The sequence below is a fragment of the Cyprinodon variegatus genome, unplaced genomic scaffold (assembly GCF_000732505.1).
Source record: "Cyprinodon variegatus isolate N-32 unplaced genomic scaffold, C_variegatus-1.0 Scaffold264, whole genome shotgun sequence".
In the NCBI taxonomy this organism is placed as follows: Eukaryota; Metazoa; Chordata; class Actinopteri; order Cyprinodontiformes; family Cyprinodontidae; genus Cyprinodon; species Cyprinodon variegatus.
The window spans coordinates 843456-862555 of record NW_015150717.1 but is presented as its reverse complement, the minus strand read 5'-3'; the positions used below and the strand labels follow the sequence as shown (position 1 = coordinate 862555).

General features: G+C 36.8%; 1 protein-coding gene across 2 annotated transcripts in view; it reads left to right on the top strand.

Annotated features, from left to right (window-relative positions):
• The window catches only part of LOC107089757 (collagen alpha-1(XXVII) chain A-like), a 76537-nt gene that overhangs the window by 32527 nt on the left and 24910 nt on the right, over nucleotides 1-19100 (top strand). The window contains exons 8-18 of one of the 2 annotated variants that reach the window (XM_015382708.1): nucleotides 1099-1143; nucleotides 3889-3942; nucleotides 4305-4349; nucleotides 5470-5523; nucleotides 7291-7335; nucleotides 11831-11884; nucleotides 13450-13494; nucleotides 15944-15997; nucleotides 16412-16456; nucleotides 18251-18304; nucleotides 18665-18718. In XM_015382708.1, coding sequence (XP_015238194.1) covers nucleotides 1099-1143; nucleotides 3889-3942; nucleotides 4305-4349; nucleotides 5470-5523; nucleotides 7291-7335; nucleotides 11831-11884; nucleotides 13450-13494; nucleotides 15944-15997; nucleotides 16412-16456; nucleotides 18251-18304; nucleotides 18665-18718 — 549 coding nt within the window. Of the gene's footprint in view, nucleotides 1-1098; nucleotides 1144-3888; nucleotides 3943-4304; nucleotides 4350-5469; nucleotides 5524-7290; nucleotides 7336-11830; nucleotides 11885-13449; nucleotides 13495-15943; nucleotides 15998-16411; nucleotides 16457-18250; nucleotides 18305-18664; nucleotides 18719-19100 lie in introns of those variants that run through there. The other variant, XM_015382709.1, reaches the window with a different exon arrangement.

Here is a 19100-nt window from a genome sequence, read left to right as displayed (position 1 = left end):
ACTCAAAAATTCCAGAAAGGACAGAATTATGACAGCACCATTTATCTTCTCTGATAGAAACAGCCTTGTTAGCTTAAAAGTTTGATAAAGGATGTGAACCTGCATACTTAAGCATTGTTGGGGATTTTATGCACAACACTGCACAATTGAAAACATTTAGAAGTTTGTGGAGAAAGGTGAATAGAAAATGATTTACAAACCTGAAGGTTCTGATTTCTTTTTCCTTTTGCTCTTGTTTTCATTCCTTTGTTTACTTTGTGTCCTACTATTCCACTGCAGTTTTGTTTATAAGATCAGATGATTTAAGAATAGTAATGGGACTTAAACTGAACCTTTCTTTACAGAACAGTTCTAAGTTTATCTACTTCCAGATTTGATGTTTTGTCAGTACATTTGCAGCAGCTATTTAGCAGCAGAGTTCTATGCTTAGGAGGAAATTTTATAGTCTTGAAATGTATTTCTAAGCCTGTGAGACCGTTCATGTAAAATACTGGCAACCTGGTTCCCTCATCATTTTCTACGCTGCAATCAAATGGTTTAGCCTCCTCTAAAGCATTGGTCTAGGAAAGCCAGACAACAGGAGTCTTTCTTTATTTACCATGTCTGTTTTTACTTTGCTTTTTTCTCCTCTTTCCTTTTTTTCTGCTTTGTTCTTTCTATCTATCAAGCTGTGGTCTGTGGTGGCATATCCTCCCACATTTTATTTAGTTTTTCTACACTCATTGACGGGGGGTTGCATTACTGGAGTCAGCAAAACTATTGGGTTGCATTTTGTGTTGCATTCGCCCTGTACACAGCCTGGGAGCCCTGATATCTGACTCAAACAGGAAGGCATTTATATCCTCAACATGCCACAAACCTGGCACCAATACTCTGTGAGCATAGCTAGTGGAAACTCTGATCCTTTGACAGAAGAGCAGATTGATTCCTTACATATGGCACTGTATTGGTCTGTTGGTGCTGTTAATTTTAACATGTATTATTGAGGATTTTGCAATTTATTCTATTCACTGATTTTAAAGCCTGCTAAGAATGTGTGTGCTTTCTATTTTGTTTCTTATATACTTTCATCATTTTCTCTTTTTTTTGTTTCTGCAGGGACAGAAAGGTTACCCTGGTCCACCTGGACTTCCTGGAGAGCCAGTATGTTTCCACCTGTTTATATCTAACCTGTAAAGTGTTTTTGCATGTTATTTAGCCTCACATTGTAAGAAAAAAAAAAAAAAAAAACTTATATAGCTTTCAACAGATTTACTGTAATTTTTAAGAAGAAATATATGTAGAAAAAATATATGCATATATTTTCCATAGTAAAATGTAAAAAGTATGGCATGTGTTTATATTCAGACCTCTTAACATACCAAGTAAAACCCGGAGCAACCAGGCAGCAAAATAATCCCTGCTTGGAGTTTTTGACATAATATATATGGAAAAATGTAGGCAAAGGTGTTTTGATCAGATTAGACATGTCCTACTGTGTGCTGGGGAAAAAAAAGCCCATTATCTTAAACATGCTGTGCAAATGGTGATGCATAGTGTTGGCACCGTAAAACAGTAGGCTTTTTTTTAGTACAGCCAGGGATGCATGTCTGAATTGATCAAAAGATAGTTTAATGAAATCCTGGAGAAACAAACTGCTAAAGGCTTGCAATTAGTGAAGGCTATGGTGGATACTAGTATGTTCATACTTTTAAAAGGTTCAGTGAAAGTCCTGATCTAAATATGAATGAGAATCTGTGCATAAACCTAAAAATACTAGACTTTGAAATTCTATTAAAGAGTCACATTAATGCATAACAAGATGAAATGTAAAAACATTTAAGCAATGCTAAATCTTTTGCATTGCACTATGGTTATTCACCTATTTTTATAGGATAATCCAATATATAAAGGCTTTAATCATCCTCGTGCTTATCTTGTCTGTATGACTTACATTGAATCATTACTTCTTGCATTCATTCTGTAACTGCTTAATCATAATTTTGGTGCTTTTTGACCTGTTAGTCTTTGCGTGTGCACCCCAAGTTTGCCTGCAGGGAGCCAGATTAAATTAATCCATCGTGAATCACGTGTGAGAACTGACATCTGGCTGTAGCACTGTGCTGCAGTGACACTCCTCAGGATATTAGAAAGTGATGCCAGAGAGAGAGGGAGAGAGAAGAGAGTGAAGAGAAACAGGAATGAGCCAACTAGGCCAGCAGTGACACATTCATGGCTATTAAACCGCAGCCTTGGAGAAAGCTTCCCTATTGTCTTTGTTTGTGTCTCCCTGCTGCTGCCAGCTATCAAACAAACATACTTATAGTTGTCGATCATTTGCAGTGTAACATTCCTCTTATTGCTCAGCTTTTTCATAATTGTTTATTTTTTCATAACTCTCATAAAAGTACTAAGACGTTCAGATTCCTTATTAAGACAAACTCTTATTCAATTAGGTAAGTCCCATCTACGGGATGACATCATCTTCTTAGGGAGTTCCCACTCTGCTCTTTATAAGGAATTAGCGCTTCTTCTCTCTTAACAATATCTCCCACATGTCCTGCCTCAAACTCCCCTCAGTTTCCCACAGATCTGCTGCTGATTATGATGACGATGATAACGTTGTTGGTCTGCAGTTTGAATCACCATAGCACCAGTCTCTGACTAACAGGCACAACTGTTTGGCATTGGATGCTTCATAGAGCAGCTGGTGCTCATGCTGTTTCTGCTGACTTTGCTGACTTTTTTTTTTTTTGCTTACTGTAATATACCTCTGGCTGTGGTCAGGGCTCCTCCCATCTTCTGGCCAGTAAGGGATCTAAACCCACCCTTAGCCAAAGCCTTGTCTCCTTCTAACTAGCAGCATTATGCACTATATTTATCCAAGAGAAGGAATGGCAAGTAGCATGCGTGGGCTGCGTCAAAGGAAGTTATACATGAATACTTGTGCTCTGTGAAATTCAGACACAACCTGCTTTGTGTGTGTGTTTGTTATGCTTTCCAGAAGTTACATAAACATGCATGACCTCCTAATCAGCATCTACGGATTCTGCACAGAAAACATTTGGAAAACTGGGGAGAAAAGGATAGTTTTCATCAAAGCCAATATCTGTAATGTGTTTTTAAGCACTTCCATAAGTCATCATGATGCATTGATGAGATTTACCAAACTAATTATCTATAATTCTAAACTTGTGCATTAACTCAAAGTTTAGATTTTTCTCTAATTGGTAAAAGGATCTATCATAGAGTTTATTATGCTTAGAACCCTTGCAGAAGCAAAAAAAACAGGATCTAATGTCTATAAACCTCGTTTAAGCTGTAAGCCATTATGAATAGTATCAATGCTGGTCCAAAGCTGAACAAAATCCGAGAGAAAAGGATTTTAACTAATTTATTATTTTATTCTACCTTAAGAAAAGCGGCAAGAGGCTTTTTGCAGTGAAGAAAGGTTTAATATATTTAAAGAGCAGAGATAATACCAGTTTACGTGTGATACAGTAGTCATTTTACACAGCTTAACAGTTGAACAGTATTTTATAGCTTTTAATAGCTCTGAGTTGGAATTTTAGATGTAAATACTGGAAAACCCCCTTTCCAAGAAAATCAGCGAGGCCACTAGACCTGTTCAATCACAAAATCTGGCTAAATCTAACTTTAACATATTACAAGTGTGCTATAAACATAATTTTGTAGTTAAAGTCAACTACAGATGTTTTAAAGTGTACTTTAAAATACAGTTATACTTTCCACAATTAGCACTGCTGCATTACTAGTGTAATTACTAAAATCTATGGAAACTTAATTAAATATTACCAATTGTGCACAAATGTTTGTTTGTGGTGAATTTTTTCATCAATCCCACTCTTCTTTCTGTCTCTGCCACTCGTTTTTTTTTCTGCCCACCAGGGAGAACAGGGTCCAATCGGAAGCCCAGGTGCCAAAGGTTATCCTGGCAGGCAGGTGCAGTAAATCCTCTGCTGTGACTGGTACAGTTGCTGTTAGGGCCATAGCAAGGCAGAGAGCCAGAGTGGAATTAGGTTGTGCTGATCAGATGACTTGGAATAAAGTTTCCCATAAAATACCAAACAGTTTGCCTAAATTGTATCAATTGGTATGCAGTGGATTTTATAGTCTTGTATTTGTATTTGCTTTGTAGTTAAGCGTAATAATAGTCATTTTCATATAGTATCATCATACAAAAATGCTTTAAAACAGATTTAAGTATTAAGCTAGAATAAGAAGTAGATTAAGATTTGTCATTTTTATCTATTTAGTTGGAAAAAATGAGATGTTAACTTTTATTCCTTCTTTTTACTTTTTAGGGATTACCGGGGCCTATTGGACCAAAAGGACTGAAAGGCATTCGGGTAAGGGGGTGTGCTGTTAAAGTTGGATGTTTTCTGATAAAAACGAGTGAATATGGTGATTTAACATAAATGGTGGATGTGATTATGTATGTGCAAGGTTTTCACCCTGACAGCTCACTGACACAGTCTTAGCAGAATTGGGATGTTAATCTGTGTTTAAGCAGAATGTTGTTGTTGTTTTATTTTTTTTAGAGCCTCACACTATATGTCCTTTATGCTGTAAATGCTGTGCTGCATGAAAGCATGCTTGTGTAGCTCAGTGAAACAACATCCACATGCATGCATGCATGCATGAAAAGAATGCATACTTGGTGCTCCAGCATCCACCTCTGCACACATAAACATATTCTCACTCACCCAGTCTGTATGCACTGCTATTAATAGTCAGTTGAAATTGCAGCGCCCTCACATGTGGTGTAAACACTGTGGCGCTTTATACAAGTGCTCTCTGAAAATCTGCAGGTTGATAATCTTCTGCATACAAACATAGACCTCTTAGGAAAAAAAAAAACAGAAAGGGACACAAACTGATTTTTATGTTGTGTTCCTATAAAGGTCCTTTATCAGCTTTCCTTAGCTTGTCCAAAGATCCCTGCCCCCGAAGGCTGGAATTTCCTGTTTAAGCTCCGTATGAGGCCCTGCTGTCTTAAGGAGGCACTCTAGTCCCTTCTCCCCCTTTCACTCAGCCACCTTTCAACATCACACCTCCTGCTTGGTGCATATTCTGTGTTGTGCAAAGTGAAACTGCTCAGGTTCATTCTCGTCAATAACACACATCTTAACTGTTCCTCTATAGTTTAACTGTGATGTTTGTGCTTGTTTCCCTCTGTGTGTGTCTCCACTGTACTGACAGCCCAGTGTGTCGCCCCGGTTATCTTCAGAGATCCCTGGCGTGAGGGTATGTGCCCTTGGACTACATCGTGGAAGCCAGCACCATGCAGTCCATGGGCATATACACTTGCCTCATGGCTTGGTTCTTCATGGAAGCCCCATGCTGGAAATTCGGGCCCTGAAACCCAGCCTCAGAGCCGAAGGGAGCTGCTGTTCTACTTGCTTCCTGTATAGTACTTTGTCTAAGCACTCACAATTGTGCCCCTGGTTTCTTCTCCTTTCCCTGCAGGGTTTCATTGGAATCCCAGGCCTTTTTGGCCTGCCCGGCCCTGATGGCGAAAGAGTAAGTTCTTCTCAAATGCATATTTCTCATTTGTTTCTAGGTTTGCAAAAAATTTGCTCTTAACAAGTGAAACCTGAACTATATGTATGTTATTTTAGTTTTTTTATATTTTATAACCACAAATGCCAAAATATTTTATTGGGATTTGAAATAGTAGATGTTTATATGAATATATAAATCTCAAAATAAGCAGATGTAAGCATGAAAGTGAGTGAAACTCGTCATTTTCTGCTACTAGCCTATATTTTCTTCCATAAATTGTTATTTTATTAGCTCTAGCCTTTAACTAGTCCGATATTGAGCTCAGTCCGTCTTCTCATCAACTGTGACCAGCTTCCCAGCTCATTTAGAAGTAAAATGATCACTACATCATAATGCTGCTATGCATTATAGTGCTCGCCCAGAAATATTGTTTGCAGTCTCATATTACCAAAGCACCACTTTTTACATATTTACAGTGTCCCTGACATTACTTTTTGCTTTGATGTTTTTAGTTTTCTTTCTTTCTTTTTTTTTTTATTGCAACATTTTCTTTGTGTCTTTTCTACTCTTCAAAAAAAAAAAAAAAAACTAGCCTCATTTAATGCGTGATTATTAAATGTGGCAAAAAAGATGGTTTTCCGACCTGAACTGTGAAATACATTTCCTTTCTTTCAGTTTAAGCGACGGATCATGTTTTTGGCAATTTTGAAGTTGTGTTGAAATTTTGTCATTTTTATATGATAGATTAAAAGGTCTTCTATAATTGAAACACTTGTTTTATAACCCCCAGCTCATTTAAACTTCCCAACATCTTTATCTTTCAGGGTTTTTTTGTTTTTTGTTCCCCACAATCCTCTGAGGCCTCCACGGCACAGCTGTATTTATACTGACATTAAGTCACAAACAGGTTGTCTTTATTTCCTCCTGTGAATTCTTAATGTTGTTGGCTCAACAGGACTTCACTGTCAGAGAGACACCCATTGATAGAATTAAAATTCCACATTTGAAGCCTGTACACTTTTTCCCTATACCTTATGATCATTCACTACTTTGTGTTGATATTTTACATAACTTCCATGTAAAAAGTATTGACGTTTGTGACTTTAAAGCGAAAAAGTGCAAGAAGCATCAATAGTTTTTCAAAGCCCTACAATTTTTCAGTGAGTTACAAATGATGGCTCTCTTGCTGATTTTGTTCAGCTGTTTTGAAGTTGTTATAACGAGATAAATAATCTCCAGCTGTCTAGGATGTTGGTGTGTGGGAGTGTTGATGACTCATATGATAAAACCCCCAACTGGAACCTTTGAACTGCCTGAACCCCACGCCTCCTTGTGTACAGCCTCTAAAACGTGAACAGATTAGCCTACTTATAACATGCTTCTGTGGGCGGGGGCTGCATCACAGCAGGGGGCGCTGTAATCGGGACCCATCCATCATCAGACAACAAAACGGCTCATAAACCCTACAGTGTCTGTCAATCTACCCCAGAGCTACTTGTGTTTATGCTCAATAGAAGTGTAGAGAATCCAACATGAGGGTTTGGAAAAATGTTAAATGGGCTGCAGTCAGCTGCTCCTCACATCTGGCGACAGATGAAATAGGAGACACATACTGCCACAGCTTTTCCATGGTTTGTTCTGAGGTTAAATCAGTGCTGTCCGTGATTTTTTAAGTTGTTTGGACTTTTAAATATATGTTTTTTACTGACTTCCACTTTCTCTTTCTTCTATGTCATTCTTAAACTCCTTCTTTACCCTGTCTTCCCTACCCTCTTTGGATTTCAGGGAATTCCAGGCGAACCAGGGAAGAGGGGCAAGATGGGTAGGCCGGTAAAGTTTTGTCTCAACATACTTTACAGACAATCATTGTTGAATGTGATCTTATGTGCTATGATAGATACATATTTGTACTTTTTTACTACATGTGTAAAATGTATTCTTCAGCATTAGACTGATGCAGAATCCACATCATAGCAGCTAAATAGAACTGTGTACTAGTGACCTTAGGTGCACCTTCATACATCAGTGATATCAACCAGAGATCTTGAGTCATCACCTGACTAAAAAAAAGGATACTCCTTTATCATACCCCTATGTTGCAATGCAGGGGTTCTCAACTCATTATAATCGGCAACTATTTCAGTAAATAAGATTTCATCATACTTTCAAACATGTAGACAGAAATACAAGAAGGCATGGAGGTTTTTTACCTTTTCGGTTTTTATTGAGGGGAGAAAGGGGGAAGGTAATACCAATCATATCCACTGATATAAAATGTTCAGCTAAAATTTTAAAATTTTAAATCCAAAGTTTCCCTGTCTCATGGCCCCTTGTCCACCTTAGTTTTCAAATTTCAAAAAGACTAATCCCTGTTCAGTAAGGAGGTGATGCAAACATCAGTGAGGTTATACAAATCATCTCTCCGTCACCTTTTAAGGTGTAATACCAGCATTTCTTAGCAATACCATTAAAGTCAATACTTCCAGAGTTTGAAACATCTCAGACTAAATATATTCTAATTTAATCTTGAAGCATGAATTAATTTTGCTGAATACTTGCTAAACAAGGCTCTCTATCTGCTAATTTTCATTTTCTGCATTATATCTTTCCTTCCCTATTAAAATATGGAGATTTTATGAAAAGCAAGAAAAAAAAAACACTTAACCTGCTCGATATGTTAACAATGATCAGCAACAGCTACAGTTACTTTAGCCCTCCAAAAGATATATAAATTGCCTTGAAATAAATGTGTCCTATGTAGCACATCGTCATGGTACCAATGCCTTTTATTTTATTAAGTGTAGAACTACTTAATTTGGTGTTCCCCAACAATTTGTTAGAAATAATAGCTTTGTTTTTGGTAAATATCTTTTTTAACTCTTTAAAGTCCACAAGGGCATCAAAACCTAGTTAAATACCTTGTATGTGATTTTCTATTTAAAGGTTGGAAGTGGTAATTATATGATTTTAAAAAGAGGAGTATATAGGAAGATAGTATGGCTGCATTCTCTTGTTTTTATTACTTTACGTTTTACCTGCTCTCTCTGGAGACACATTCTCTGTTAGGCTCATGAGCTGACACGTATCTGCCATAAACACATTCTTTCTGGTTGTTTCACAGATCGTATAAAGCTAAAAGTATTTACATAGAACAGTTGTCTTCTGGTTTGTATCTCTTCCTGCCTGCAGTACATAACAGATGATGTATGAAAGCTGCAGTTATGCATTTCGAGGCTTCACTGAGCTAAATATGAGTCCTACATTTTTTTATGTTTATTATGAGCTGAGAATAAGGTGTCAGGAGGAGTTATGTAATGGTGTGGTTTTGGAATCTCCTTCTAATTGCTCCTGGAGGAAAAATTGACCATGAGGACAGTTGACAAGACGATCCATCAGAGATGGGTCTTGTCTTCTAGGAAGAAAAAGCAGTTCAATCCTGAGCCAGACATTTTGATGGCCATAACCGCAGTGCTTGTTCTCTGTCAAAGTGCAACACATGGAGACGATTTCTGCCATTTCCCATAGACCAAGATATACCTGAAACAGCAGAAAAACTTTCCAAACTGCATTGCCAGTTTTTAAATAATGTCTGCCCACATTTGTCTTTTGGTAGTTCTTCTCTCCCTGTTGTCAGCCTCATCAGCTGAAGTTTTTTCACGACATGTATTACACGTTATATTTCATATCAATCTGTTTGGCTTTTTTATTTAGAATCAAATGTAGTTTTATTTATGTGGAAGAGATTTCCTTAAATAAATTATTGCTGGTTTTTTTAATCATTTTTAGGAATTTCATATCTTACCTCCAAAAGACAGCTCCACACATTAAATTTTGCAGTGTTAAAGTAAAACTTAAAAGTTCAATTTAGCACCAATCCGAGTACATTTGGTCCCACTCCGAATTTGTTTTAAAATAACTCTTTGATTACTATATATTTAACACTTTGGAATTCAACTGCTAACCACAAAATCTTATAACCCTTCAAAATATTGTCTGGTTTGTCTCTCTTGTTATTCCAAGAGAACAGTGACAATTTACAGTAAATGGAAGAGATGGTGCGCCAACAATCATCTTCCCGAGTGAAACATATAATTAAATAGGTTCTCGTAACATATTTCAAATCACAGTAACTGTCTTATGAAAATAGAAGTAAAGGCAGTGTAAAAAACAAAAGTATGTTTTTAAAAAGCAAAAAATATTTTGAAGTGAACTGCTTTTTATATTGAGCAAATTAGAATAACCCTAAAATTGAGAAAGCATTGCTGAACATTTAATAGAGAACACAGAGCACCGATAATGAATATGCATGAAATACAAAATTACAAATCTGTTTTACATCAAATGAATACTTTCTATATCTATAAAATTGTTTGCTGCTGAGAGGTTTGCTGACTTTCAGTGCTAATTGTGAGCTTCTCTGGAAAGGGAACTTTACAAGCTCAGCTTGCAGGAACATTATTGGTGGCACACTGCCTTTATCCTCCATTTCCTGAGTAAATAATCATAAACCTCTCTTTAAATAACTGTCAGAGGGAGATTTTGGTTTAAAGGTTCATAAAATAGTGCAAAGAATAGAAAAATTTTCCTTCGGTCTTGGTCCCTCTCAGGCTAGCCATTTGCTGGGTTTGGATTCAAACTACATAAAGAATATTGGAAATTGATCTACTGTAGGGTTAAACTGTTTTGAACTTTCAGTTCAGGGAGGAAATACTATCCCTTTTTTTAGGTGCAAGTATTTTTTTATTGTTATTTTAACTACTTTTTTATGATTTTACTCATGGGTGGAGTCGTTCTTTGGGTTACCGTACTTCATAAAATTTCATTTACACTTGCGTCTCCTCTTTATAACTTTGAGCTGCCTAAATCATTGAGCCCTTTTTCATGTTTCTTAGGTAGATTGCTCTGGATTATGATTATTACTCCAAATAAATAAAAAACCAAAACATGTCCCTGTTTCGTTTTTTTTTTTTTTTTATGCAGTGCTGAAAAGTCAAACACACAAAGCTACATTTAGGCAGCAGATTGTGTTTCTAAAATGACTCTGTGATTAAAGTAAAACATACATGCCGTTCATCTGAACATTACCGCTCAGACAGAAATAACTGACATTATCTGGAGGTTACCTTAATTAGCACACTAAAACAATGCATTGAGGCGAGAATAGCGGAAAGTAGACATTATGAGCCTTTCTGAATGGTCTCGGTTTTAAAGCTCTTGGCGGTAGGGCTCTCTGCAGATGTGGTTGCTCTCTGCAGCAGCACAAATGGTTTTTAAAGCTCAGATTAGCCTCCTGATTACTGCTAAATGGACAGAATAATTGCTTGGCTCACTCTCTTTGTTTCTACAGTTTAAAAGCTACCAACAGCAAACTGCCCACACCCTATAGTTATTAGATTTAATGCTTTTAATAGGACCAAAATGTTCTCGTTTTAAGCATATTCTCCAATTACTTTGTATTAACATTGCTTTTGACCCTGTAACATTATTGTAATTGCTGTTTAGCTACAATAGTAGCTTTATTTGTTCAGGAAAAAGATTGACTTGGTAAATTTTAGCCCTAAATTTGAATAACATGACTTGTTTTTTATGGGCGAAGAGGTATTAAGAGTCTATTAAGTGTATTGGAAAACACAACAATGGAGACCTGTTACAAGTTGCTTGCCATGGGTTCTCTAGCATCAAACCATTGTTAACAGCAAAGCAGATGAAACGATGCTGCATATAAAAATTTTTATGTTCAGTAATGTACAGATAATTTGTAATATCCAGTCCCTTCACTGGAAAAAATCTAAATCTAGAAAAGTCATTTTTTCTTAAAATAAGTGCATTTGTTCTTGGATTAAGGGGGTAAAAGAGACATTTTGCCAATGGAACAAGACAATTTACACTTAAAATAAGAAAACACAATTGCATTGTCTTATTTCAAGAGCATTTTATCTAATTGTCTTATTTTAAGAGTAAAAATACTCCTTCCATTGGCAAACTATCTGATTTACCTACTCAACTTAAGGGTAAATACACTTAATTTAAGACATTTTTTTACTTATTTCAAGATCATTTTTCCAGACTGCTTGATACATCCTATGGAGGTTATTGGGGTGCAAAAACTGAGCAAAAGACAAAACTTAACCTCTTAATTTGTTTGTCCACAAGCAGTCACTTTAAAACCGATTACTAGAGGCAAATGCTGGATTTTTAATTAGCATTCGATTTCTCATTTAATTAACCCAGAAAAGGTGTTTATGTCTCCCTCAAGTGGCAAAAAAGTCTGTTCTTACATTGGAAATCACTTCATCAATCTAACATTTTTTCTCCTTGTTCTCAGGGGTTCCCAGGAGATTTTGGGGAGAGAGGACCACCTGGACCAGATGGAGAGCCAGTATGTTCCGTATTCACCTACCACTCACATAACACATTAACCAGTCCACATTTTTACACGCATGAGCTTCTAGTGAGAGTTAAACCTTCCCACCAGCACACGCAGTCCCCCTGGTGTTTTAGCTGCTGCTTAAATGACGAAGGCTTTCTACCCATCTGTCTTCTTTTTTTTTTGTTTGAAGTTACTCTGAACAAGTTTTACTAATGTATTCAGTTTCATCCCATGCCTTCGGTCTGTTGTAAATAATTTCAGTTGGCCCCCATTTTTCAAAAAAAAAAAAAAAAAAAAAACCCACACTGTGAAGTGGTGAGCAGTTTGCAGAGAGGATTTTTTCCATTCACTGCTGTGAGCTGTCCACCGCCACATGCAGTCTTTAAAAAAATCTGATATCTAAGAACACTAAATAATGTAATTAAATGTCAGAATGAGAAATCACACTTAATTCAGTATATTGCTGTAGTCAGAAAACACAGCATGTTAAATAGTTCTGCTCATATGGAAGATATCAAATGGTTTCACTGTATTACATTTTAGTTTTTTTGTATTTTTACTTAGAGTTTTACGAATCTGCCTTCATGGAAAATACAAACTAGTGAGGAAGTTGAAAGTTGACCCCCTTATAATTGAATAATAAACATGTTGTGTCTGCATATTTAAGGAACAGCAACAGCCCCTCTCCAATTGGGGTTTAGCCCTTTAGATCAGGCTCTTTACCTTAATACTTGGTCCTTAAATTAGATTAATAGCTTTTATGTTTCCTGAAAGTAAGTTTTGTCTTCCAACTGGGAATAAGCCAGTTGCCATTATTGATGAATAACTAGGTGTTTAAAAATATAAGCTTTCAAAGCCTTCCTGTAATTCTGCTCTCAAGTTTTACAGGCCTTTTAATTCGAGGCTACCCCTCCCCCATCTGTTGCTGCCCACTCCTAGATGCCTAGCTGAAATAAGTCTCCTAGTCTTTTTCCTTGCATTTAAGAATGAGAAATTTTAAATCCTAGGATTCAAACTGCAAAACACTGAATGAATGTTGTGAATCTGGCCTGTTATCTTATTCATTCTCCTTTTTTAGCATGTAACAAATCTTTGTAAAAATGTTTTTCCTCTTATTAAACAAAGAGAGAAAGAGTTTAAAGTACCAGTTCTGTCAATTTGTTTTTTTTGTGTGTTTTTTTTTTGGGGGGGGGGGGTTCCTGACTGATTAACGATCAGTCATTTGAAGTTTTGGTAGTTTATCTGGAAGACAAACAGCATGATAATTAGGATTCAAATTTGTGGTCCATAAAAGTATCTTTCCTTCCCTTTGAGGTAAAAGTAACCTGCATATTTGTAAATGCCAATATGAGACGATGGCGCTCACATACTCCACCAACCTTTACCTCAAACAAACACATACATACCCATACATGCAAACAGTCTCCTCTCATAAGCTTTACTGAATACTGAGCCACTCTTCTGGGTATTTTTTATTTGTATTTTTTTTAATAACTATAAACTATACCACGCAATAAACTGTAACCCTTTCTGCTTCTCCTGCTCCCTTTATCTTTCCCCTCCTCTCTGACTAGGGTGACATGGGCGCCCCAGGTCCAAACGGAGTGCCCGGACTAATTGTGAGTTTTTATTCCTTTATTTAACCAGGAAAAGTCCCATTGAGATTAACAATCTCTTTTTCAAGGGAGTCCTGTTGTCCTCATTGACCTTCTGTGCATCTCTGTATTATTTTCCCGTACAACATTTTTTTTTTAATTAATGAAACCTAATGTGTCTGCTTAATTGAAAAAAATGTACCTCCCCATTTCCTCCTATGGTTATTTTACGCTGTCAGGTAATTTTATGATTAATCTCCCACAAACTAAGGCCTACAGATCACCGTGGACATGTTTGAAAGGGGGAAACAGACCTTGTTGTGAATATGGGCAACATGATCGACAGTTCTCCAAAGTTTGTTAAACCAGATAAAACCTCACAACACATCTTCTCTTCGGGAGTCCTCCCCCCATTAACTATTTCTGGACAGTAGCAGCCCGCTGCCCACCCATCACCTTGCCCTGCATGCCTCCCTGGCCCGACAGCCACATAATTACACCAGATTATAATGTCTCACTGGTTTCTCTTGTTGTGTCCCATCCTCAGCTGTCACTGCCACTCCTCCTGGTCTATTCTAGGCCACTAGCGGTTGTAGTGGGCCTGTAATCGTCGGACTGGTTGATTATAGCTGAAACTCCAGCTTCATGTCCTCTACACCCATCTGACTCCAATGCATGCTGTATGAGAAACAATGAGCCCCACTTAAATGATTTAAGTATACAAACACCCTGCTCTGGGGAGTCGTTGCTGAAACCTTTAAATGAAGCCTGGCCACTGTAGATATGAGGAGAGCAGAAAATGTCTAGACAGCTGTTTTTGTTTACTCAACTCCAAACACAAAAGACAAAGAAGTTTTCTCTCCTTGTCTCTTATTTGAAGTATCTGAAATGTAATTTCTGAGCCATGTCCTAAAAAGTTACTTTTCTCTCATTCTGTTTAAATGGATTTTGGCTGGACAGGTTGCTCTGGCCTTAAAATTAAACAGAGCAACCTTTTGTTGTAGCTGATGATTCTAAAACTTAAAGCACCTTGAAAAAAAAAGTTTTTTTTTCACCTCTTAAACTTTTCCACATTTGCTTTTAGATTGATAGCACAATAAAAAGTAGTACTAAAACAAAGGAACACGATGCAGGGTTTTCAAGCTTTTGTACATATAAAAAAAAAATTAAGATATAGCAAACCGATTGCATCATGAAGAACCAGACATCTTACACTGAGGTAAGATGTCCAATGCTTTGGATGTGACATGATGAACTTTTTAATTCCCCCCAAAAAGGGAAAGAATATGGCATGAGTCCAGATCTACCGAGAAATGGCTGTCCACCTTAGCTGATGGACCGATCAAGGAGAGCTTTAATTTTGGAAGCAACCAAGAGCTTCATAGTGACTCTGGTAGAACAGAGCCATAGCTCAAGCCAATAAGGAAACCCTTATATGAAAATGGGACAAAAAAACATAAAAAAATATTTGTTGCAGTAAATTTATTCTTCAAATTTTCCTAAACGCACCAGTCCTCCTTATGAACTATGGCATCATGCTAAGATGATAAAGCTGTGTTCACAAGAAGAGGAGTGGAGATACATACATGCCAAACGCTAAGAAAAAGCTGTTTGAGATTTTATACCCAGAGTTTCACTCTCCAACAGATGCATACACCTGACGCTGAAATGTAAATGTTTAAGTAAAAGAAGGATAGTTTAAAAATGCCTTGACAAAGTCGAACATAAATCTGAGAATTTCTAGAAAACATTAAAGATGTTTTTCACAGCCGTTCTCCTTCCAATCTGATTTAGTTTCAGCTTTTTGGAAAGACTGTGCACAACACTCTAGATTTGCAAAAACTGGTAGAGACCTCTGCAAAGTAGCAACGCATTCAGGCTGATTGCAAATGTTCATCATAATTTTATTTGTTAAATTAATTGTAAACTGTATCATTTTCCTTCCACATCACAATTATTCACTGATCTCCACCAGACTATGAAATAATTAAAAACATTTAAGATAGTGGATTATGTTCAAAAACTACATATGCAACGCCATGCTTAAATAGTATCATCATTTTGCATTAGATGTTCCCAAATATCCAGGAAGAACCTTCTCTACATCTAAGATCACAAAGCCAAAGGATCAGATTTGTTTTAAGAGATTTTTATTTGCCATATTCCTAAATAATCTACTTTGTCACACATGGAGATACAACCCTACTCAAGAGGCAAATGTTGGACACCCTGAGCCAAAACTCCTCTTTATTTCAGGCTGGAGATGAATCACAATCTTGGCCTGCAGATGCAAACATATGATCCTCCATTTTACTCTGCTCTGGAAACAATGAATTGATTCTTTCAGTTGATAAACAAAATGTAGATGCTTCACGTTTATAAGCGTTTAAAGTATATTTTTATTTATCCACACTTCAAGCATATGTTATTACTTAACAGTTATTGTTCATTGCCGTATTTTCCATGGCTTCAGGGTGACATGGGACCTGTGGGAGAAATGGGCCCTCCTGGACCTGCTGGACTCAAGGTAATTTCTCAAACCACACAGAGAGAGTCTGTCCTTTTATTGCTGTTAATCTTAGTGTTATAAAACACAAGAATAGTTTTATTTGTTGCTTAATATAAATGAAAAAAAAAACAATTTTACGTGAAGCTCTGTGAAAGGTCCTTAAAAACAGGCTTTATGCATGTCTCAGATGTGTCGCTGTTGTGACATAAAACAGCTAACTTTTCTCCTCAGATTGGTACTAATTCTGCGTGAGTAGAATAATAATGTGATCATCACCATCATCATATGATCCAAGTGTGTTCCAGCAGGGAAACATCTAAAACATGCAGGTTTCCGGTATTGGGCCTGCCCACCCCCTCCATCCTGTGGGCTAACTTGCAGGTTGTAACTCTAACCTCCATGTGTTTTTTGTTTTGTTTTTTTTTATCTTAGGGGGTACCCGGAAATACTGGAGAACCAGGACTGAAAGGTGATAAGGTGATCTGAATATTCCTGTTATTGGTCTGTTTCATGCAGCATGTGATGATTATGTACTATGTGTTTCTGAATGTCCCAGTTTCCATCAGTCTTTAGAAATGGAGCATGCTTTCACCACACTCTCATCTTTCATCTGACTAGAAAAAACAACACAGACCATCAAAAGCATTTTTAGAACACAGTTCTTGACAAATTTTCTTAAATATTGGCTTCTAATGTTATTTACTGACGTGCATTTGTTGTAAGGTCTTACCTTTTCCATTTTTAATTTGAACACTTAACGGGATTAACAATTTTAACGGTCAATAGTTGAATTACATATTATTAGAACATTGTGAAACACGATTAGAGATTTGCTCCTTTTATATGCACACAAATGAGTATAAAATATAAGTCAAGTAAAACATATATGATTAATAATAATTTGGTCATTTATTTTTATTTTTTTTTTTTGGATTACTAATGGTTTAGTAGCCAATTAATTAGGCTTCATTAATTTCATAAAGTGTAATTAAGAGCTTATTGACCTTCACGTTTATGAATGTAATTTTATGATTGGGTCACAGTGGGAATAAATGTGTTGATTTAAACTGACTTTGAGTCATGGTGAGCATAAAAATTTAAATCCCTCATCATCTCTTAAAATGCTAAAAGTTTGAGGTCAAAACGTGCAACAGTTTTTTAATCATCAATTTTCACCCTGACAAACAAGTATGGTCTCAAATTTAGAAATGTAATCCCCGAGCATGATGCTGTCAGCAATGTGTTTCATACATCAAACACATTGCTGGCAGCATCATGCTTGGTTTAGTGTTTGTGGTGTGTCTCTGTTGAGGGTCAGTGTTGTTTTTGGTTTTGATTTGTTTTACCGGTCCTTATTATATACTAATTCTAGGCCAAGGTTTTGGGAAAGCCTTGCCAGGATTAGGAGGTTTTTTTCTAAGAAAAGGTTTCTGTCTTTCAAAGCTGCTCCTACATCCCGATAAAAAGATGGGATATAAAACATTACTAGTAATAACCACAAATTCCTCTTTTATGTTATTGCTGGCCTCCATGGTTATTATCTGTCTCATTTTAGTAAAAGTTGTGGAGAAATTGTCTCAGTGTTGTTTCATGTTTTCTCCGATAAAAAACTACCGTTTCAACAACAGTATGTATCCCTTTTACATTCCTTGTATATAAGAGGATGTGAATTGTAAAATTTAAGATGCCATTTTTTTTTTTAAACAAAAACTGAATAGAACAGAATTAGACTTAAACATGTTGCAGAGTCTTTAACACAAGTTGATTCAGGGAGGATGTTTTACCATCTTAAGATCTTTTCTTACAAAAATCCAGAGAAAATGGTACCGACTGAAAAGATGCCAATAACAGAAAGGATCAAGATTTGAAAATATGTTTTCTACCAGCAATATAAACATATAATTTGGTTATTTGTTATTTAGAGGGGAGCTAAAAATGAGCAAACCTCTGCAATATACAATTTGCTGAAAACTGACATCCTCTCTGATACACATGGTGCAATGGGACCCGAGTGGCTTTTATTGTGGCCTTTTAGGAGACAGATTGACACCACATGAAAACCTTGGCTACTCTATTGAACTGCTTTCATTGTTCATTGACAGTTGCAATTTATAGCCCACTTATTTGTTGTACGTGTTGAAAGAAGTTGTTTGATTGATATGGTTGAGTGTAACAGTCCCCTCCCTAATGTTTTTCCCTCCATTTGTCTCTCTTTTTGTCCAAAATCCATCCATCATCCTCCATGCATTTGCATCCTTCTTTATATATCAGGGAGACATTGGGATTCCTGGAGAGCAGGGGGAGGCTGGGTTCAAAGGAGATAAGGTAGGTAACTTTAATGCATATGTTCCCCACACATTCCACCCCTCAGACTAAACCTCATTAGTCTCTTTAAGCACACTACCTCCAATCATGCATGTCCCTTGTTGCACAATCTTTGTTGCACTGATGCCTCCACAAAATGACTGAGCCAGATGTCTGCCGTCCACCTTATGGAAATTCTTATGTCAGTCTCTCACATTTGTCTCTGTGTGTGTAAGTAAAATCTGGTCTAACAGAGAGGAAAGTGGCCTCTAGGGACACAGAGTAGACAGGGATTTATGCATGTGTATTATCTGTTTCCTTAAAAAGAAATCAAGTTTTGCTTTTAAACAATTTTAAACAATCTTTGTTTGTTCTTATTAGGGTATCCAAGGAGCTCCAGGTTTACAAGGCCCTCGTGGGAAACCAGGACCACAGGTTAGACTTGATCCACCTCCATTTCCAGGATTTATTTAATATGTTCAATTATTCACATCACACTTTTCAAAATGAGGGCTGATCTAAATGGTTAAAGGTAGATCAGTTAACAGCTAATCTACTTTAGCTGTTAACTGGGATTACAGAGTTTTCTGATGATACTGCCACCTGTGACCAAAACATAGGACTGCAGCTGTCTTCTAGGCGGCAGCAAAGATTCTGCAGCTATTATAGGATGGGACTAATCTGTTAAGCTTATTAAATTTCTTGTATTTAATAGAGAAAATATTTGCATTCCAAATTCCCCCAGTTAGTCACAAACTGAATCTGACAGAAAACCTCTGGAGAAGGTGCATGTTGCATGAAATGTGCTTAACACTGG